The 22,484-nt window shown below is 42.4% G+C and overlaps 3 protein-coding genes and 1 non-coding gene across 18 annotated transcripts; all 4 read right to left on the reverse strand.

Annotated features, from left to right (window-relative positions):
* Positions 1-19: 19 nt before the first annotated feature.
* LOC132259675 (probable DNA replication complex GINS protein PSF2) lies at positions 20-858 on the reverse strand. The gene is made up of 3 exons (XM_059757406.1): positions 528-858; positions 194-464; positions 20-129 (listed from the first exon to the last, which is right to left on the reverse strand). The coding sequence occupies exons 1-3, from the start codon at positions 770-772 to the stop codon at positions 46-48; spliced, it is 600 nt and encodes a 199-aa protein (XP_059613389.1). The 5' UTR covers positions 773-858; the 3' UTR covers positions 20-45.
* An 898-nt stretch (positions 859-1,756) lies between these two features.
* LOC132259673 (peroxisomal acyl-coenzyme A oxidase 3) lies at positions 1,757-6,060 on the reverse strand. The gene is made up of 5 exons (XM_059757404.1): positions 5,533-6,060; positions 3,758-4,097; positions 2,932-3,693; positions 2,400-2,868; positions 1,757-2,304 (listed from the first exon to the last, which is right to left on the reverse strand). Exons 2-5 carry the CDS (start codon positions 4,058-4,060, stop codon positions 1,757-1,759), a joined length of 2,082 nt encoding a protein of 693 aa, XP_059613387.1. The 5' UTR covers positions 4,061-4,097; positions 5,533-6,060.
* Positions 6,061-6,998: 938 nt separating this feature from the next.
* Positions 6,999-22,463, reverse strand: LOC132260935 (paxillin). 15 transcript variants are annotated; one of them, XM_059759344.1, is made up of 9 exons: positions 20,061-20,248; positions 18,729-19,072; positions 14,609-14,724; positions 13,537-13,832; positions 12,473-12,570; positions 12,285-12,409; positions 10,394-10,804; positions 10,089-10,319; positions 6,999-7,924 (listed from the first exon to the last, which is right to left on the reverse strand). In XM_059759344.1, the coding sequence occupies exons 2-9, from the start codon at positions 18,814-18,816 to the stop codon at positions 7,658-7,660; spliced, it is 1,632 nt and encodes a 543-aa protein (XP_059615327.1). In that variant the 5' UTR covers positions 18,817-19,072; positions 20,061-20,248; the 3' UTR covers positions 6,999-7,657. The 15 variants fall into 15 exon arrangements, with proteins under 15 accessions (XP_059615327.1, XP_059615326.1, XP_059615330.1 ...); XM_059759343.1 differs by having other exon boundaries at positions 20,057-20,248; XM_059759347.1 differs by having other exon boundaries at positions 20,174-20,187.
* On the reverse strand, positions 14,419-14,490 carry Trnap-cgg (transfer RNA proline (anticodon CGG)). The gene has a single exon. It is a non-coding gene; the product is annotated as a tRNA-Pro (tRNA).
* Positions 22,464-22,484: the final 21 nt, after the last annotated feature.

Genomic DNA, 22,484 nt, shown 5'->3' on the forward strand with positions numbered 1-22,484 from the left:
CTATCTATGCACTTACTTGGCGAGCAGACCAGTCTGGGATTGCGTTCAAGAGTGTGTGCTGGAGTGCATGTTGTGAGATGTTGAGGAATTTCTCGTGCGACTGGCATTGTAGGCGGCTTGCTCTGCTCCCTAGAAATGCGAGAGAATCTCAGGAATTTCACAGTCTCCGCAGTAGGTTTGTCACAGTTCTTACCTGCTTTAGGCGTGCCAGAAAGTCAAGAGCGTGAGGGAACAAGGGAGTCCAAGTGTGGATCTCTAGGCTTGTCAGGTTGTTCAGCTTAATCTTCTGTTCCTCACCACGAATGAAGCTGTCCATGAAAGAGCGAAATTTCGAACTCCTGACATCATAAATATCCTTGATAAGTGTCCGGATCTCTGACGATGCAGGAATATCCTCAGCAGCCACCGAAAGAAGCAGTTTCGTTACCGGCATGTAGTGACTATTTGGCATCTTCACAAAACCACTGCAAAAGAGATGCAAACATGTAAGGAAATTTAAAAGAACAATTACTAAGGCTTTCTCATACGTTTGTCGCTTCTCTTCCTCCTTCAATTCCTCCAAGTCGTCTATGTTCATCCAGTCAGGGGCCACAAAACGGCATCTCTGCCGCTTCCTGAGGTGAACACCTAACCACAAAGGAACGTGCACCGGCAATCCAGCGCGAAAAGGGCCCACACTGCCAGATATCAAGTAGATTGCATCACAGGTAAAGTTGGGGATGACTCCCACAATTGTGTTTTCAGCCAGAAACTCTATTTCGCTGGGCTCCATTTCGAAGGAAATAGGGAAAACAACAAGAGACCAAAGCAATAAACCGAATTGTGACTTTTCCGCCAAAAGTACTGAATCCTCAAACTACATACAGCGCCAGTGGTAAAATTTGAAGGCAGTGAACCCGGCTGAACGCATTCCATCCCCTAACCAAGAATTAGAAATGCAGTATTTAGAAACATTTAAGTCATTTTAGCTTCTGAACATGCTGAAAAAATATATTGTGCAGTGATTGAGACGACAGAATATATCATTGAAAATTATTTTATTGTATTTTGGTAATTGTGATGGATCCTCTTAATTCACAGCCAACGCCAGTGGCAAAAATTATAAGTCATATTGTTTTGTTTGTTCGACTGACAATTGTGTGTGAGCAAAATATTTTGTGAAAAGTTTATTTTTCTGTAGAGAATATCTTGAAAACAGCAATAAATCATGTAAGAATTCATTCCTGAAACTGTGTAGAGCATTACTTACGAGAAATTGTTCACTTTGTAGCTATGGATTGGATAAAAGTGGAGGATATTGAAATTGACGACACTGTGGCTCAGGACAGTAATTCCGGAAGTGATCCTCTGGCCACTGTAAATTCTACCACAAATGGCGATGTTGACGATGCCGATGATGCAGGCGAGGCGTCAGAAGCGGTGACAGCTCAGGAGGGATCATCCTCAAAGCGACCGGAGAAGCGGAGGAACAGCATGAGCACAAATGAGTTATACACGAACATCAAGAATCGCCGGAAGGTGGTGAAACGCATAGCATCTGGACTGAGACAAGAACTGAACATATTGGAGAAACGGCGGAAGGACATTCATAATGAGTTCATGCAACTGAAGGCCTTAAATGAGTACTACAAGAAGCTGGAGAGAAGCGTGCTGCAGATCAGACAGCATAAGAAGGCCAAATGAAATTCCAGACCTCATGTAAGATTTCTATTGACAAAAACCACGGGAGAATACAAAAGATTCCACAAAGAGGAGATTACAGCTTGGATTTTTGAAAGGGGAGGACGTCCCACCACCAGTTGGCACGCTCCAAGGCACCGGGATTCGTCATAAATTCATTCTGGAGATTCTGGTAGAGAAGTCCGTCGGACTTGGCGATGACAGAGTTGAGGACGTAGTCGGGGGGCGCGAGGGAGTCCGCCACCGTCACGGCGTCTGCCTTGAGGGCGCGACAACTGCTGAGTAACTGCGTGCGAATGGCCTCGGCGAAGTGGGCACCAGAAGCGAAACTGCCCTGATAGAAAGCCACCATGTGACGATCGATCACCCAGAGGCCGTATACTTGGTGGATGCATTCTAGAGTGGGCTTCACGCTCGCGGGCACGTCCGACTTGCGGCAGCGCAGTCGGAAACTGCTAATGGCGTAGAACTCAGCGTAGATGATGGAGAGATCTTTTGCCTTGTACACTTGTGTATTGTTCTTTGCCTCGAACGAGCACGCCCCGTTCGCCTTGGCCTTTCGCACGTCCTCAGCGATGGACTGCATGAGCCAGCACATGAGCCACTCCAGACAGTGGTTGATGACTGGGAAGAAAAAGATTGACTTTAGCACTTTCTGGTATAGAATTACAAATATTTGCATGCTGCCTCGGCACGTTTTCAGCACCAAAAACACTTACATTGCCACGAAGTGACTTCAAAGCGTTGCACGAGGCTCTCGAAATTACTCTGGAGGATCTCTTCGCGGCGCTGAATAAAATTCACAGTGCCCAGAGGGCTCTCGACACCCTCCGTCCACTGACGAAGTAGCCAATTAGAGGCTTGCTGTCCCAGCACGTTGTTGTCACCCTCGTACGTGAGACAGGCGTCGTGGTTGTTCCGCAATTCACCCAGATTCGCCGCCTTGAGGTATCCATGGCCCCCGCAAGCCTCTCTCGCCTCTTGTATGGCGTCCCTGGCCGTCCAGGTGCACATGGGCTTCGAGGCGGACACAAGAGCGTGGATCTCGCCAACGCTCTGCGACAGCAGATCGATGCCGTTGGAGTTAGCCTCGGATTTCTCAATGGTCCTGAGGTAGATTTCCGTGAGGGAGTAAACGGACGTCTTAAGTACGCAGGCGGCGGCCAAGAAAGGGAAGATCCGCCATTGCTGGAAGTGAGAGATGTGATCCTAAGTCTAGTAGGCTATTGAAAGATATTATCATTCACTCACGTGCAGCTGATACTCGATGATTGGCTGCTCTGGTCCGTTCTTGTCCGGTCCAAATTGCTTCCGGATGGCGGCGTAGCGCACAGCAATGACGACAGAATGAGACAAAGTGTTCGTAGCCTCTTGCATGATGCCCAATCGGCCAGCGGAGAAGCCCTCGAGTGCCGCTCCTAGAATCTTGCTTGGCTCACTGAACACACTCTCGTGTTCTCCCTCGGGAGTCACGCCAGCCGTGCGGTTCAGAAGATTCTCTCTTGGCACGCGATATTGCGTGAACATCACGAATCCATTATCAATGCCATTCAGCCCGATCTTTTCGCCCATGTCGCCCACAAGCACGCCTGGATAAGGCTGCAGTGTTAAGGGATTCCGGATGGGCACCAGCAATCCGTGCAGACCATGACTCTGTCCGTCGGGCGTGATAAGATTCGCAAACACAATGGCGGTTGTGGCCGTTTTGCCCAGATTGCCGGCCCAGCACTTGGCAGCCTCGAAGTCTGGCGTGTTGATGATGAACTCCTTCTTCTCCGGGTCATACGTGGCGGTGGTGCGGACGCGTTTCGTGTTACTCCCGTGAGAGACCTCCGTGATGGCCAGGCATGTGACTATCTCACGAGACCAGGCGGCGTTGTAGAACCAAGAGTGCTGCTCAGTTCCCATAGCGCGCAGGGCGTTCTGGAACAGACCCACGCCGACTGCGATCTTGACGGATAAACTGGGACAGATCGCATGAAGGGCCTCATTGACGCTCATCAGGTAGCGATACTGCGAGACAAGGGGGAATTATTGGTAGTGTTGGAGGGAAATTGTAGTGTATTCAGTGACTCACTCTGGGCAGATATCCCATGGCGTAAACCTCTGGAGGGACAATGTCCAGCTTCGCGATGAGCATCATCTGCTTCGCTGCGATCTTCTTCTGCTCATCCGCACTCGGAGTTGTCTTGCTCTTGGCGAACAGAGGCTCAGACTCCAGCATCTTCCAGACCTTGTATTTGAGCCTCAGTGAGTGGATATTCTCAAGGACTGCCTTGAGTTGCCGCCAGTCGAAGGCACTCTGCTTCCGATGGTTGTCCAGCGGACCCGGAAGCCAGTCCGGAATGAAGCTCAGCTCACTGGATGGCGGTTCTGACATCGTGCAAAAGTGATCACGGGCGACTTTCCTGAAGATACTACACAGCGGAAAAAATGAAGAAAGTGTTCTGTTAGTCACTGAGGTACTAAATCGAAAACTCCCAAAAATTCATGAGCCTCTAATTAACGCTTCGTTAAGCACGAAGTGGTTCTCAAAGTTCATCAGCAGGAATATTAATTCAACCTCTAAAAGTAAAGTAATTTATTGAAGCCAAACAAATACCAAAGGATCAAATCATGTGGGATTTTTCGTATGTTCATGACCCTCCAAAAAAGACCAACTAATGTTCTTTTGTAGCAGTAACTTCACATTGCCAAGTTTTAAACAAAAATCTCTCATTAACACCTTTATCTATGCAATTTAACTGTATTATCATAAACTTATTTTTCTGACAAATGGTGCTATTGAGTAGCCATAGAAAAAAGATTAACTCTAGTGTTCGGAATGGTTTCCCAGAAAATGTTTATCGCGCTTTTTCTGTGTAATGAGAAAACCCCAGTTTTTTTTTATTACGATACTAAACTTTCCAGTGATTTAATCTGCAATTTTTGCTCATTTGTCACCAAAAGTGACCAGAAATTGGTCATTTTTCAGGTCAATTACGTAAAAAGCAATAAAGTGAAGTCTCATTTTGGGAATGAGAATATTTCAGTGGATCTCCAACGGTATTCTTGTAAAGCTCTTCATCCTGTTTACTACGCGTCTGTGACTCTGGAGAAGCCAGAAAAGTGTGAATGGAAGATGATTCCTCTCTGGCAATTGCCAGTCAATTGCTGAGCCACTGGTTGAATGACACACACACTCATTGATAAAAAAAATCGCCGTTTTTCAGTCGCCTCACAATTGAATAATCCACACTGTGGGCTTCTCCAGAGAGGCCTTCACGTTGTGTCGCGATAAATTGAATTAGACAGTGTGCAGTTCTATTATATTGTGCCCACCAGACGGAATTTTTATGCTGTACAATAGTTGTGATATTACAGCCATGTGGGTGCGATTTGAGGCGCGCAGAACGTGAGGAACGGAACGGAGAAAATGCCAACACATCAAGCTCTTCACAGCTCAATTGATTCTCTGATAAAAGGGAATTTTTCTCTCCTCTGCAGAAAAATTGTGCTCCACATTTCGCAAAGGCGTTCTCGAATCGTGCCTCTCGAGAGAATTTACACAATTCTTACGCGCTCTTGTAAATATTTGCATAGAAGTATTTCGTGTAGTTTGTTCCACAATGTGATCATATGAGCAGAGGTGGGGAAGATTACACAGTTTATGGAGTTATGGCCGAAGTTTATTTTTGGAAGCTTAGAGAGAACCTGCTCCTGTCCGCTTTGTGTTTCACTCCGCATTCTCTACGCCTCGACACATGTCCCGACAATTGTCTACGCAGTCGAGAAGCCAACACTGGGCCGAGGCGAAAAAATTCCACCCGGAGAGCGCCAAATGTGAGCAGAGCGAAATTGCAAGAGACTCACCGCGCTTCTGGACTGCGAAGGCTCACTCGTGAAAAAGACTGTGAGCACGGTGACTAATAGACGCTAACCAGGAATTGTGCTAGATGGGAGGAAGTTGATGGAAATGTCCTTGACGGAGTGGCTATGGTTACGCAAAGTCGCCCCACTGGTCGATTTTCAATCGGCTGATGGCCAGAGCGCGAGTGAATCCTGAGACTATCGCCAGTCACATTGCAAGGGATGAAATCACTTGGCGAGATCACTATAAATACACGATGCTCTGAGATGTTGGGCCTCTTCTGCACTTCCCTCTCGCTCGCACTCGCGCACTGCTGAGCAGACGATGCTTGGCACTTCCCACGTGAGGCACAACCGCGAAGAGACTGAACGCACACGCCAGCATCGAGCAATACTCAGAAGCCGGCCGGCTCCGCATCCAACTCCCGCTGAGAGCAAGAGAGCGAGAGAGAGCAGGAAGGACAGAAGAGGCTGGCAAGTGCCGGATGGACGGTATATTCTGTGTTGTTGAACACTATAAATGGCTAAATACACACAGAATAGATTTCATCACTTGGATTTCATTGGGAGAATCTCTCGGGTCATTTAAATTTGATTTATGTGAAGAAACATTCGCTTCTTACCCGAATTCTCTTACTCGTGCGCCCCTCGGGATGAGCAGGTGAGAGCCAAACACGCTACAACTCAATAGGGAGAGAATGGGAGAAAATTCATGAAGAAGCCGGAGAGACAAAAAGTTGCGCATACTGAATCCACAAGTATGATAAAAAGAGGTTTCAGAGAGCAGGAGCAAGAGACACGCTCTTCCGTCTGTTGCCGCCTCTTTCGCTCCGTGGGGAAATCCTCGCGGGAGATGAGCTTGTGGCGCGCCTCGCATGAGCAACAGTTGTTCTTTGCGCACCAACACTCGCATGATCCCAGAGCCGGACGTGCGGACGCCTGGCGAAAGCTCGACGGCAGCTTTTGGCGTCTGGCGGCGCCGAAATCACGCAGAGATAAAGCCTCCTCGACACGAGCAGAGATTTAATGGCAATTGTGGCCACTTGTGGCTTTATCTCATAGTGAAGAGTTTTGAGGAGGATTTTTTATGATCTCTCGAGCCGATATTTTACATAATAACCTTGCAGAGACTGGTTTTCTAAGATATCTCACTAATTCTCTATAATTTATAATAATTTGATCTATCATTTGTGTGAATTTGCATTGTTTCAGTTAAGCAAATATATTTGCCGTAGAACTTTCGAATATGCTCGAAGATGAATTGTAAATTTGCTTGCTCGACAATTTAGAAAGCAAATATTGACGGTGTGAAAGAAAATTCCTCCTCCAGGCGATATTGAGAGTTTCTCTCCTCGATTTTAAACGCTGATTCACTGCTTATTGATTCTCTTCACCTCCTTCTCTAATGCAATTAAAGTCCCTTCATATCGATGGCTTGCCTTCGGTTGCGGTCTCAAGAAAATGGTCTGTTCTTGTGTCATAGAGGCATAAATTTATTGATTTTCTTCTCTATATTCACTGTCAAATAACGAGTTAAGTTGTTATGAGGATATCTCCTAACTACAGTAATTCTTTGTCGCATATATATAAAATTAAAATAATATACAATAATTAACAAATATCAAAAATAATAAAATGGTGAGACGACAGAATCAAGAGTTACACAGTGTAAGTAGAATTGGCACAAATAATCTTTCTCTTTTTCATTAGATAAATAGAAGACTTGCTGATTTATATTAACACATTAAACTTTTTTACGCATTTTATATACTTTTTTTTATGTATCTCACCTAAATTGATACCTTTGAGAAGACTATAAAGCAATTTATCGTGTTATTCTTTGAGGATTACCCTTGAGTTATGTATTATTTCATTGTATGAGGAATTATTAGAAAAAAACTTCTACGTACTTTCTTTTTCACCATTCATTAAAAAATCTACTTTATATCCATTATTATAGATAATAATTGATTAATTGTTCGTGGAGACTTTGTCTTGTGGGGAGGGAGAGCGGATTTTCTTTAATCATGCGGTCGCTGCTGACTGTAAACGGAACTCAGTTTTCTCTTGTGACTCATCCTCTTCCTCTTGCCGGGCCGGCCGATCCCTTTCTTCCTCAGAAGAACGCCTAGCCGAAGAGCTTGTCGAAGCACGGATGGCAATAGGGTTTGTCGTTCTGCTCTTTGAAAGTGCCCTTGTTGAGCTGCTTCAGGCAAAAGGCGCACACAAAGTGTTCCGGATGGAATTTCCTGAACATGGCCGTAATACAGCGTCCTGTAATGGGCTTTGAGCATCCAGCACACAGAGATCCACGCTTGGCATGGTAGTGCGTCTCACAGTACGGCAAGCCCTCGTGATCGAAGAAGGAGCCGCCCTGGAACGGCTGCCGGCAATCCTGCAAGAGTCACAGCAAGAAAATCGCAATAAATCATCACAGAACGCAATTGCAATAAATCTCTAATATGTAATTTCCCAACTAAGCACCGTCGATTGAGCCAAATTATTAATAATTATCACCTCAGATGCCGCAATGACAGAATTTTGGCTCTAAATTCAAATTTGTTTACCCACCAAAAATTTATTGGAATGCCAAATTTGTGCAATATTCCGAAAAAGAATTGATCATTAATTGCGTATATGTGAATTAATGATTCTCACGTCATTTGAAATAATAAATATCCCGCAAGCACATGTCAGGATGTTTATAATAAAATTATATTCACTGTAATTTTGCGAAGAAATCTGATTTTTCCTCTCAAATCACCTCATTATTATTATTATTATGAATCAAATTGTCTTCACGGTGACACTGAAAGCCTTGGCAAAATAGAGTTCACAAGAAAGTATCGCGTTAAATAGTCCAATTAATCTCTGTCATCATTCGAAATACCACGCAAAAGGGACTTTCTATCTTGGCAGTGATTTGGAGGGAAGATCTGATATTTTACTATACTTAAACTTTGCAAAATTCACGAGGTCACTTTGCAAGCAACGGAATTTTCAATTTGACGGGATTAATATGCAAAAATTATTCACATCACCCACGTTGTCATATTAATGTTTACATTATTGAAAATTTATATATATTTCAAACAGCCAAATCGCTTCGTTCATGACAGGGTAGAAAAAGAGTGTTTCTATGTGCCTCATGTGCCAGGAATAGCTTTTCTCATTGGACACATTTTCGGTTTGATAAATAAATTGAATGTCACCCAATATATTATATGAATGTTAGACATGAAATGCTCCTTTGGATTGAGATATTCACTCAACATGCGGGGAAGAGTCTAAAATCCGAATTGTAGGGAAAAGTGGGGCTGCTTGGCGAGCAACTTCTCTGCAAAATTGTGTGTTGATAAACACGATGTTCACTGTATTTGCGTGTTTTGGGATATTTTGCGTCCTTCAGAGGCTGAGGACGAGGTGTACAAACATGATAAAATCGATTTTTTCCACATCCGCGACAGTGAGCAAGATCACGCTATTCTTATCTGTACGACAAAATATTGCGCGTCGCGAAAATAAATGTATCGAGTAATTTGGACGATTGCTGAAATGTTGATATTTGCTGATTGAGAAATTTTTATTTCATTTCACAAGAAATCATCATTCGTCAATGGCCATGCAATGGCATGACAAGCTGTCGCTCTGCGTTTACCCTCCGCACCCTCACACGCACTGGCATCATCTTTCGCGTCGCGCGAGTGGGAATAAGGCCAATTTATGCGTCTCCTCACTCCCCATATTGGAACCTAATTTACTGCCTCACGATGGAGACAGCGTGAAAAGAAGACGGGCGTAAACACAACACATAAAAATGATGCCCCAGCGTGAAAATAGACACAAATGCCGTGAAAAATATCACGAAGAGGTCAGCTTGTGGTTAATTTTGGAAAATCACGTCACGGAAATCCGCAATTAAGGCCCCATCACGTGGCGACTATTATGCAAGGAGCGATTTATTGTGGTCAATGGGTGAGACTGTGCACGAGAACAGCACTCTCCCCCAAGGTTGAGGGAAAGCGATCTGTCTTGGGCGCACTTCTCACCCTTTTCGCTCTTCTTTGTGTTTTGTTTTTGGCTATTTTTATTTTTCTTTTATTTTTTTTCTCTTCTTCTTCTCTTTATTACAAATTTATTTCTCTGTGTCAAATATAAAGTCTTCTAGGGGGCAAGATTTCTACATTTAGCGTGATTTTCCAAAAGTAAGGATGCTCTCTCCCATTAAGTGGGAGAAAAATGAGAGGTGTTAGTAGAAATGTTTTTCGGGATATGATTATTTTCTTTCATATATATAAAGATACAGCTGAAAGAGAAATGTTGTGGATATCTTGAGCATATTCATCATATTCCTCTTCCGATATGGAAGAATCATTGGGACGGGAGAATTCCGTTCAATTCTCCTCGCACTCCACACACGGAGGGCACACGGGCTTTCCCTCCATCGAGTAGAATGACTTGCCCTGAACGGGCTTTTTGCAGTCCTGCGAATAGAAATCATCATTATCCAATCCTCGCGTGGGCGCGAGAAGTGCCCACACCACCCCATTAATACTTACGCGGCAAACAAAGCAAGACGGATGCCACTGTGCATTGAGGGCCGAAATGTAGTTCTCCATGATGGCACGATTGCAGCCGCTGCACTTCGGGGCAAACATGTCGAAGTAGTCATTTCGGCAGTACGGCTTCCCGTCCCGCTCATGGAAGCCCTCCTCGCCGAACTGCTGTCCACACTGGGCGCAGAAGAAGTGCTCCGTGTGCCAGGTCTTCTCCAGGGCCGTCACACATTTCTGCAGAGAAGAGAGATCAATCGTCACACCCCAGACTCCATCACTCCTCGTCCATCTGCTGTTGATCTTCTTACATCGAGAATGGCTCCATTGCAGTAGGCACAGCGTGGACTGAAGAGATTGTGATAGTCCGGCTCGCAATAGGGATGGCCATCGCGCTCGAAGAAGTTCCTCGTGCCCAACTCCTGATTGCAGTGATTGCACGTGAAGTGCTCAGGATGCCATGTCTTGCCCAGGGCCGTGATCACCTGGCCCACAATCGGCTTGTCGCACCCAGAGCAGCAGCCCTTCTGTGTCGTTGTCACACCCTGGCGATTCATGTTGGCCTGGAGGTTTCCTAGCATAGAATCCAACTGGTCACGGGGTTGAGTGGTGGTGGTCGTAGTAGTTGTCGTCACCTCCTTATACTGCTGAATATGCGAAACGCCCTTGTTCGGCTTGGCGTAATCCGTGACCTGCTGGTGACGATGACTGTTAGGATTCACCTGAAATGAGTTCAAGAAGACAAGTATAGCCATCTCCTGACCCAAATAAATCCTCCATTCTAGTGTTTCTCCCAAAGCCTCGCCCTATCTGTTGGAAAGTGTGCAAAATCGAGCACTTCTCGGTCTATATTTATAATTTCTCTGCGATGCCTTTTGCTCGGCGAGATGAAAATCCAAGATGTGAAATAATGAAATTATATTCTCCGTCCCAATTTAGCTCTTACGACTCAGTTCAGTCAAAAGGAAACCCTGTCAAACCCTTGGAAATCCCACCCCAAGTCCGGAAAATCCACCGCGGGAAATATTGAGAGTAAAAATTTTCAGATGCTAACCCAATGAGTGATGGACTACGACTGTGAGAACATCTCTTCACACACACCAAACATCGGCCGAGATTTAGTGGCCCCAGCGTTCGGCCAGCGCATAGGATCAGCGTGCGCAGATTCCCCTCAATTTGATTTAAAACGTCCGTTACGAGGTGTGCGTTATGGAGCCAAGAAAGGACACGCGCGTCTCTCATCCAACATTGCGCAGATGACGCGCTTCATCTTCCACACCGCAAAACTCTCTTCTCGCCCTCTCCACAACACCAAATGTCTTGTCCAATTATTTATGTCTCTCTTCCACAATTTTCCCACCATCGCGGGAGTGTGTAGACCGATTTATTGGAATAAATTACCCAAACCGCTCTATGGGGATCATCTTCACAGATTTCCCGCAAAATTTGCATGCAATGTTGTCTGACTGAGGACGCCAATTTAATTTTGCACATCAACACACATAAATCAAGGGCAGTGCGAGAGACAGAGAAGGAGTGGTCAAATTGAAGGGTAATCCGGCAAAATCACAAATTTTAAAAATAGAGGGTCTTTCATCAAGAACCATACATCTTCTGATCATTTAAGCAACTTTTTTAGAGGTTTTTCGGGGAGATAAATTAGAAAAATTATAAATAAATTGGTCAATGTTTATCCAGAAAGTCAGACTAAAAATAGTTTATGGCCACTTTACTCAAATTAACTTCCTCCACCCTGGCACAAAACGGGCTTCTCATTTGCAGTCACTGTAGTCAGCAAGACAATTCAAATCAGCTGATTTAGAGAGAGCTTTGTGTTGTAATTATTATTGAAAGTCTTACAACTCATTCATCGCCTATGTCTTGTCATTTGGTATAAATAGGTGTTTTCTCTTCTGAGAAAATATTAAAAATACACTTCTTTGCGCCAACTCGCTAAATCACAGAGAAATGCCCATTAATTCATCACTTTTTATCACATAGTCGAGGCACTTTTCGTCCATTTGATTGCTTTTAAATAAGAATTTATCAGACTGTGTTGTTCAAATCATTCAACCAGTGAGGTGAAACCCACTTTGTGAGCTCCTCGAACTGATTTCTCAGATACCTGTTCAACATAATCATCATCATTGCTCAGAATTCACAGTATAAACAATCTATTTATCAATATTTCTGTCAGCTCACCTTGAAATCAGACAGCGAAGCCATAAGATCATCCAACTCCTTCGTGGCTGTCGAGGCATGAAAAGATGGAGTTGAGCTTGAGTAGGATTTCTCCTCTTTCGTCACCGTTTCCATGACATCTTGACCTGAGAGACACGAAGAAAATTTCATTAGTCACCATCCTGACATTTCAATTGAAACAATCTTACCTCCAGGAGGAGATTGAGACCGCATACGTTCCGTCTTGGTCTCTCTCACGGTGATCGTAACATGCTTTCCAGCTTTTCCGGGCTCCGGAGTGGACGTTCTGAAATTAATACCGAGTTCATTAGATAAGAGACCATATTTCTTCTCCCAGGATGATTTAACACAACTATATCGTCACTTTACGATCAATTAATAGAGAATTATGTGTTCTAATAACCGTGGCCCAGAATACAAGCGACACAAGAGGTGTTTTATTCTAAATACAACTCCATAAAATAAATCTTTACGTGTTTTCATGTCTCATTCAACTAATTTAAATCCTTATTTCATTTATTATTAGCAAATAATAAATTACAAATTGCTCGCTGAAATATCACAAAGAAACATCGAATGTATGTTCTGAAAATATACAACATGTTTTCATTAAGCTTGAAATATTGTGATATTTTGAAAAAAGCTTTCTGTCCCCATAATTTTAGTGCATCAATTAATTTTGCCAAACATTTATGATCGCCAAAGTGCTAAAAGCAAAAGATAACAACGTTCAGCGAACTCATCAGTGCAACATTCCTCCAAAAATTAACACTGATCGAAAAATTTATTGTACAAATTGTTTGTAGACACATTTCATTAGCGATTTATCATTTATTCTAGGCTCTGACTATTCTCTTCTCGACTTTTCTCAGAAAATACAATATGTTCCTCCGCAAAACGCTGACTTTCTCTCATTCATCCAATAACAAAACATATGAGTTATCGTAAAATCGAAATAAAATAAATAAACTGCTGTATTTTCACACCCAAGAAATCCTCAATCGCCAATCATGCGCTCTCACAATGACCGTTGATTGAGGATTGTTTAAAATTGACTTCACATCGCTGAAAAATCTCTCAATTCGCCAATGATCTTCTCACCAGCCAAAATGCATAAAGCTTAAAATTTAGATGAGAGCAAATATTTTGAGAGAAAATTCTGATCATTGTGGTGGAATTTTCACAGTTTGAAATCATCGAATTTTTCAGCGATTCCGTCATCGTTCAGAAAGTTCGCGCCTGAGTTTCTCACCCATTGGGCACAGCATATGTCGCTCCGCTGGTATTGGCACTGCTCAGCTCATCCAGCAAGCTGTCCACGGAGGGCCTCACAGTGGAGTCATTGGCATAGCGACTGGACGCGTAGCCATTCTCGCCCTTCCTGTCCAAACTCCGGCCATACCGCTGGGAGCTCAAGTCCTCCAACAGAGAGTCCAGCTCGGAGAGGTTGCCCGTGTTGGAGCCCACATTCCGCGGCAGCGACCCCGATCCACGCACGGCCCCATTCACGCCCGAGGCGGAGTGTTGGCTCTGCACATGGTACGTTGGCTGGGGAAGGAGAAGAAGAAAAATCATCACTCATATATCACACTTTTTGTCGATATACTGACGAATATGACTCGGATATTAATAGAAGATCAGTTTATTTACTTTGTATCTTATAAGAACGTGAAATTTCATAACTTGGGAAACCCTTCAGTGCTCCCCCACACTCTTCCGCCCTCCACTTGTCTTCTATTTCAGGAAGACACCAACAACAACACCACCACCGTCCCGAATATCAAGTCGGATGTCTTGGGCGAGAAGCAACACCGCGAGATTCGTGATATATTTTTGATCACTATTATTTCATTTATGAACGAATAATGTACACGCTTCTCTCCTTCAATCCTCGAGCATGTTTCACCATCGTCTTTTTTTATTTTTTCTCTCTCTAGCAGTTTTGTTGGATGTGCGCCAAGTGAATATCGTGCCGAGTGCAATTTCCCATCTCACCCGCTCCTCAAGCCATTGTCTCACTGCGTCCAGTGCATTTTCTTCGCACTTTTTTCGCCAATATCGCAGAGAAAAAATTAATAAATCGGCCCATCATTCGCAATATGGCAAAAGGATTGAGGAAAAAAAAGAGAAAAAAGGGCTCGTCCGGGAATTGAACCCGGGACCTCTCGCACCCGAAGCGAGAATCATACCCCTAGACCAACGAGCCATGTGTTTCTCACACAGGCAGAGTTGCCACACTCGCTTTCTGCGCTCGCTCGATGACTCACTCGCTCTTCCAACACACGCAACCAGTGGCCAAATATCCAATTTCTCTCCGTGCTTACCGACTGCGGGGACTGCTTGGCGCGCAGACTCCCGTATCCTCCAGATGAGTTGGCATTGTAGTGATGCTGAGACGCTCCTCCCGGCACGGAGTTCTGGAGATCGGCGAGCAGCGCGTCTGAAATGGGCACAGGAAAAATAACCATAAATATCTCATCCACTGTCCATAAACGCCAACCAATTCGCCAAAAGACCCCGCCACAGAACTCAGAGAAGAGGCATTTTTACCCAGATACACATTGATATTCTCAGCCACGGATTCGTAGCTAAGATTTTCAGATTGTCTCTCACTCCTCTCCATTTATGTTCATCCACAATCACGCCTTTTCAGTTTATATCATGAAAAGAATTCTATATACAAATTAAATCCCACTCAATTGGCAATATTCAGTCGATAAACCCCACAAAGTATTCGATGATGTAAAAAAATTCAGTGACAAGGTAACAAGGTCTTATTTCCATTTCACAGCACTTTAGCACGAAATTGTTAGACTCTATCGAGTGTGTGACACCTCGATCTTTCACTTAAACACTGCCTAAGCAATTCAAGTTATGCAGTGGTGGTAAATGAGCTCCTTATCGTATAAGAGAGCCACTTTATCTACTTGTGATAAAGACGAGTAATCATATTTAGACGGGTGACGAATAGTAAAATACAGAAAACATGGAAAACTCAACATAAATCTGTGAAAGACACGATGATTAATTTATTAACCCTTGCTTGCATATAGAACTGTTTGTCGTAAATACTTTTTCGAAGGAAAAACATGATTTTTCACATTTTGTCTTTACAGGTTAATAACATCGAATTCCGTGTGTTTTTTTTTCTTTCATACTAAACACGTTTGAAGAGTTGGAACAGTTCAGGGTTAGTAAGGAAGCAACTAAAAGTTGTAAAACTGATGGAGATGTGCTCTTCGACGAACCAATTAAATACTTTTCGCAATGAATTGCAAGATAAGAATCTCTCGCAGACATTTCTAATTGAAGTGACCTTTGTGAGAGACAAAAATTTGCATTTCCATCAATTTATTCGTGAATTTATTACCCAAAAGACATTCCCAAAGATTGACGTTATTTCCCACCCTCAATATATTGTGGTTAATTCCATATAAATTGAGTCACTTTAAACCCAGCATGACACTTACTGATCTTCTGCTCGTAGCGAATTAAATCCACTTTAGGCGAATTCAGTGTTCGATAAATTGTCGTCATTTTTCAATCAACTGCACAAATGTATCTCTCTCCTTTGGGGAAAAACAGAGGATCGCTGTCGCTTTAGTGATCACTTCTTGGCGTTCCCACAGAGATCGCAATTGACTCTTTCTTTATCGCACACGCACGTCAAGGCATTGGAAAGAGACTCATGTAAAATCACCTTACAATTTACACAAATACACATTTGAGGCTTATTTCCATTTTTATCGCACAATATTTTCACAGTCCTACACATTGGCGTGACGCAAGAAGAAATATATTTATAGTAAACAGTGGTTTAAGTTCAATCTCATCATCAAAAGTTGAATTCACGAAATAAAAAAATACTCGCCAAGCAGATAAAACTATTCTCATTTTACATTCACATTAGAGAAATTGCGCGAAAGACGAGATTAATTAAAACTGTGACACTGTAGGTTGGGTTTAGCATAAAAAAACCAGGCAAATTACACAACAAGGTCCACTTGAGAGGTGTCTTAAGTAAATCCAAAAATACACCTATACTAATTAGTGCGTGGAAAACTAATTCGAACTCATCGGGAAAAAATGCGCACTTGAAAAGGATTGAAATTCACGATGCTGTCACAAATATGAATGATCAATTGCGATCTAACGTGGAACGATAGTAAATCATTTGGATGGCGATAAAATACACAAATGATCGGTGAAGATCACACTAAAAACGTCACAGAATCATACTCACAGAAGTGATCTTTAGACTTTTCGCACAAGTACAGGGACACCAATAGAGAGTGAGAGAGACTGTGTACAAGAACGGATGGATAAGGCGGAAAGTGCGATTTCTCAAGCTATTTTTCACTTTGGTATAAACAAGAAATAGAGGAGAGATTTTGTGTGTCAACAACACAAAACACTGTCGCGATTTGAACAAGTGGAGGAGCGATTGAGCGCCATGAGAGATCAACTTGAGTGAGATCACTTTTGGCAATGGCGACGCCTGGTCACTCTCTGCCTCTGTGATCTCTGCCTCCTCAATACCACGTCTCTGTGGCTGTATTTGAGAAGGTGGGAAGACAAATGCCACATGATCGCGGTATTGGTTGATATTTTCCAACAGAGAAAACATTTTCCATTGCACTTCAGCCTCGAAAATACCCAAAGATAAGCATTACCCAATTTCCAGAGAGCACAAAACATACATTTTCTCCCACAATTTCTTCATGAAGATCGTCCGGCAAGTGATCGTGATCACTCGCGATCGCCGGAAAATCAATTGGCAAAATTCCTTTGACCAAAATGGCAGAAGGAACAACAAGCGAATGGAGAGATTTACATTTGAGTTCAACTGGTTAATTGATTGTTGAATTATTTTACAGATAACACCCACTTATGGCCATGAGGATCACTGTGGCACTGTGCGTTATTTCATTTCTCCCTCTATATACAGCCCAAGCACATGTTAATTACATAGAGAGAGAGAGAGAGAGAGAGAGAGAGAAAGAGAGGCAATCAATGGATATAAGCGTATATAAAGAAGGCTGAATGAATGAAAAATCTGAGATAATCCAACGCAAGCGAGAAGCATAAGCTGCATACGCCACAGATCCGAGACATCAACCTCTGCTTTCGTGGGCGTAAAACATGCAAATTTCATTCGTCTTGATTTTCTGCACTATTATTCCTTGCAAGAAATGCAATCTGTCATACTGTCACTCTCCTCAGCGACACCCACAGACGCCGGATAGAACCCACGTGTTCTGGCGTGTGATGTTCTCCTTAGCAAATGACCCAAATCATGCAACAAAAGTGAATACGAACATTTCGATGCGTGGCGCGACACTTTTAACCCATTGATTATTGCATGCCTCTTCTCTGAACAACATACCGACAAAGTCTGCGGCAAAAACATTTCAACTGAAGATCAAGCGTCAAATATTTACATTCTGTGGAAATTATGCTGAATTGCAAAACAAATGAGAAATTAGAGGTGAAGACGTGATTATAACTTCAGTGAAAACACGTGAGAAACTCTCTGAAATAACATGGAATTCGATAGAGTCGTGAGATGGTATTTTTCACAGGTTTCTGTTTAGGGCCACATTCACATAAAATTCTAATGACCGCCTGTGTAAAATTTAACGATTCATAGAATTTCATGTATTTATTTAAATATTTTAGTATGAAATTTAAATACATCATAAAGTTTCGAGCTTCGCATTTCACTGTAGGCTCGATGTAAGGTAAACAGGAGCAAGAAAAATAAATCTTTTACTCAGATATTGCTATCTACAAGCCCAATAATTACCTCTCCATTTAACATTACTGTTCTATCTAAATATAATTCAAACAATCACTCATTTCCTCTTAGCATTAATGAAAGAAATCCCTCTCAAAATGACTCTCATTCGAAGCGTCATTGATTGGAGAAAAGGTTAAGCAAATATTTACCAAACTCATCATTAAATTCTACGGAGATACAATTTCCCTCAGGCCAAGGGCTCACGAGTGAAGTAACTCAATATATTTACTCTGTTTTTTAACCATAAATTTAGAAATCTCACTTTCAGTACTCGCACATAAATTGAATTAGACATGCAGTTCCTTTTTCCCTCACACTCATCCTCCACTTTTGCCATGGAAATTAATTATGGTTATGAATTGAGGCTCGGTTGTGTGCGGCATAATTAAAGTAATTACATTCTGTTTCAGTGTTTTCATTAAATTCGATGCAGTTTCATTGAAGATGCTTGTCGAGAGAAAATGAGTGGAACATCTCAAAAAAGGCGATGGAAATTCACTGTGCGCGCGCTCTTCACAAAATGTGCATTTGTGTGCCCAATAAACACTCGAGATTGTAACAAATATTTGCATTTTAATCTCCACAAATTATGTCCACTCGAAATACAAGAAATTTATCTCTCTTGAGGCTTTCTCAAAACTTACATCCAGGAAGAATTCCTCCTTCTTTCACGGTGCACCGATAAGGTTGACGAGCACCTGGATCAATTTTACCATACATTGAGCGATCCATTATGTTTAACACTGATCTGCGCTTCTTCTTCTTCTCTCAAAAACAACTTAATCCATATTTTGCACAATTCTAGTCACTGGTCAGAAAAAGTGTTCTCTTTTTCCACAGTCTTTTCACTTCACTGACACCTCGTGAGTTCACTCCCAGACATTATTAATCTTTCATCATTATTTATTTACTATTTCATTTTTAAGAAATCTCCCTTACAAACTATACATCCATCATTGAGGCGACTATGAAGACAGATAGCTGACAACTGTTGGTGAAATTTATTTATTTATAGAAAATTATACGTGTGTCTGTGACGAATGTCTAATATTGTGTGAAAAAGGAGAGGAAATAGAGAGAAATTAATGCTATTTCTAACCATTATTCTCATTTCCTTGTCTCATATCATTTGTGGGCTTGTCTCAACAAACAATTCTAACACAATTGCGTCATCAGGTTGCATCTTTCAGCTTGATTGAGATTGGGAACCGGCAACAAAATCACTGTTTTGTATAAACATGCGAAAATCCCATGATTTTGATCTATTCGGAAGTACGAAACTGTAGTAAAAAAAAGTATCGAAATCTGTTCAATTAATACACAGGACGCACATTCTCACTTTCATTACAAATGGAGATTAGATGAAAATCTGTGGTTTTCCTCCTCTCTAAATATTTGCATTCTCATCATCTTGATGGAGAATTCAATGCTAAAAATAGTCTCATTTTTATAGTATAAAAAAATCCTGTGTATTTTATATCTTTGACTCCCGTAGTGGTATTTTTAAATGGAACTCTTTTTCGCCTTCTCATTCACCACAAAATTTATGAATCATTTTGATAAAATTAAAAATACTACAACAGAAAAAACCTATTTCTGTAAACACCTTTTCGCATTGCGTGAAGGAAATATTACATGAACAGATCATCTCATCTTTTTCTGCTCATAAAGAATATCAAGAATTTTCATTTAACCTTTGCATTAAAGCCACATCGAAATCCTCACTGATAGCAAAACAATCTTCAATCTATAAATAAGTGGCTTAAAATAAAGCACACAATTGATAAGGGAAGAAATATCAAACAGAAAGTGTGAGACTCTCTCGCGTTAGCAAGTGATCACAAATTAAGTAGCAACAACTTGTGAATTAATAATTCAAAATTTGAATTTATTTATTCACACTCCATCCAACACTTCGTCAATAAACACAAATTTTATTGCCTCAATTAGTGTGTCACTCAATAAATCCCACCCACAATTCGCTGATCACTTTGCAAGATGATTTCCTCCAGAAAACTTGTGACACTGCAAGAGGAGTTTGTAAACAAAGACTCGGGCTCTGCCCTGCGCCGGGAAACAACACACGCACTCGCCGCAAGAGAGAGGAGGCAAAGAGAGTGTCTCTTATGTGGAAACATCAACCATTCTTGACACTGTATAAATATCCACTGACTAAGTGATCCACACGCGGATCCGGATTATGTGACGGATTCACTCTATGCCAGCCACAGTAACGGGTGGGGAGGCCCATAGAGTGAATTGAGTAAACACGAGACGACATCGCACCAGTCTACGCCATTTCTCGGCTGCGACCGTCGATAAAAAGCGAAGAAGAGAGGAAAATATATCAGTATTTTATAGTTGGTGGAAAAGAGTGGCGTCCAAATGGTAATGACTTGTGGAAATACAACGATATTATGTAAGAAAGAGAGAGCGTCCAATCTTCCCACAGAGTTCTAAACACCCAGAGCCTCATCACCTCCGCCCTCCCATCATCAAGTAATCCAATTTATCGCAAGGCATTTCTCTCCCCCATTTTTTCAGCCATCAAGCAATTTAGGTGTGCCTCCGAAAACGCACTCACCAAATAATGGGAAGACTTTCCTCTAATCAGCTGTTCTGTGCTCTGCGGAAGCACCGAATGGAGGATCCATTCCCGAGCCCATTTGGCTCGCACAATGTGTATTTCTGTCCTCATTTCGCCCTCCCTTCGATTTCAATTTTAACATCGAAAAAGCGGGTCAAACTCACTTCTTTCCCATCCAGCAGAATTGCGCTGTTATCTTAAAGCTAAATGAGCATAAAAAGTACAAAGGTGACTCATCACTTCATGTTTGAATAAGCCACTCAAAGATTCACCGACAGATCAGTGCAAAAATTACAGACACATATTTAGCACTGAATTCTCGCATAAACCATGATATGTAAATGGCTAGCCGGTAAAAGCATAGAAATTCACCCATGATAAACGATGCAAAATGATTTTGGAGGCCGACGAGAGGCATTTCAAGCAATATTTCTAGCTCTGAAACTCACTAAACATGCTTCAGACTTAGAATTTTCACTGACAACATCCAGAAGCGCCACAAAGTCCGACCTTTGCTCTTTTTGGAGGTCGCTGCAGTAAAATTGGCGTAAAAATTGAATTTCACGGGAAAGTCAGAAAGCCTCTAATGCTAATGATTCTAATAATCGTCTGGGCGTGGATTTGGAAGAGACCACGAAGTTGACTGCGTGGAATTTCCGCTCAGCGGTGGCGAATTGAAAATTAATGCAGAAAGCAATATCATCAATTTCACATTATAGGCAATGTGTAAGCGATTTTGACCTCGCTGAGGAGTCGATGGGCGAGTTTAGTGGGCACTAGGAGTGCAATTTCTCTCTTTCTCTCTCTCTGGCCAGTTGAGGGCATCACTCGATTGTCCGGAGAGTGTCTATTTGACTACTTTCAGTTTCATGTTTCTCGCTCATGATACGCGCGGGGTTTCCTTAAAAGGCGAGTAAATAGCATGTTAGGCCATATGGGGAGGGCGACAGCTTTCGAATGGATGTCGGGTATTTTGAGCCATGAGAGATCAAGAAGTCAGGGCCCCACAGAGTCCATTGATTCCCAGCAAAATCAATGAGGTTGATCTCTTGCCAAAAAGTCGCCGAAAGTGTGTGAAGATCTTCAACCTCAAGGGTAAGTATGGGCACGCACACACGCCCAGCAGTATTGTCTCGCTACTTAGCGTATAAATAAGATCACCATCATCTCGACTTTACTCGTAAATGCATCACCGTTCTTTTCCGAGAAAACATCAACAACGATCAACAAAAGCATGTGAGGTTATGTACCTCTTACTGTTCCCATTTTTTGCGGACTCCCAAGCCACCGCTTATCAGCATCCCTCTTATCAAGTGGAATGTAAACAAACAAAAATCCCTCTCTGTCTGCTGAAACAATAAATACGGAAATAACAGGGAAAATCAAGTGTTTACTCACCCAAATCATCCATCACCAGTTTGAGTTTGCGGATATTCCTTTGGCGCGACAATGCTATGGATTTTTTGACTCTCTACAGGAAAATATCACACCTGGCAGGCTCCTCTTAAGCCCCACAGTCGAGAATCACAAGGAAAATCCCTTCTTCTGGAGAAATCAGGGATAAAACATCACCAATCTTGACACAAAAGAAGGCAAATTTTCTCCTCCTCTAATCTCTCGAAATTCCCAGCTTTTCAGCAATATTTTACTTCCTGCAGGAAGTTCAGACTCAAAAGCATTCACAGAAACCACAAGACAACATCACAGGCCAGTGAATTTTCCAGAAAAGCGGAAAATTCCGTGGGTTTGCCACAAAACAAATACTCCGGAAACAACTTGCAAAAAGTGCTTATCAGTGTCGCCACTGGCGCTG

This window comes from Phlebotomus argentipes, unplaced genomic scaffold (genome assembly GCF_947086385.1).
Source record: "Phlebotomus argentipes unplaced genomic scaffold, Phlebotomus argentipes genome assembly scaffold_18, whole genome shotgun sequence".
Taxonomy (NCBI): domain Eukaryota; kingdom Metazoa; phylum Arthropoda; class Insecta; order Diptera; family Psychodidae; genus Phlebotomus; species Phlebotomus argentipes.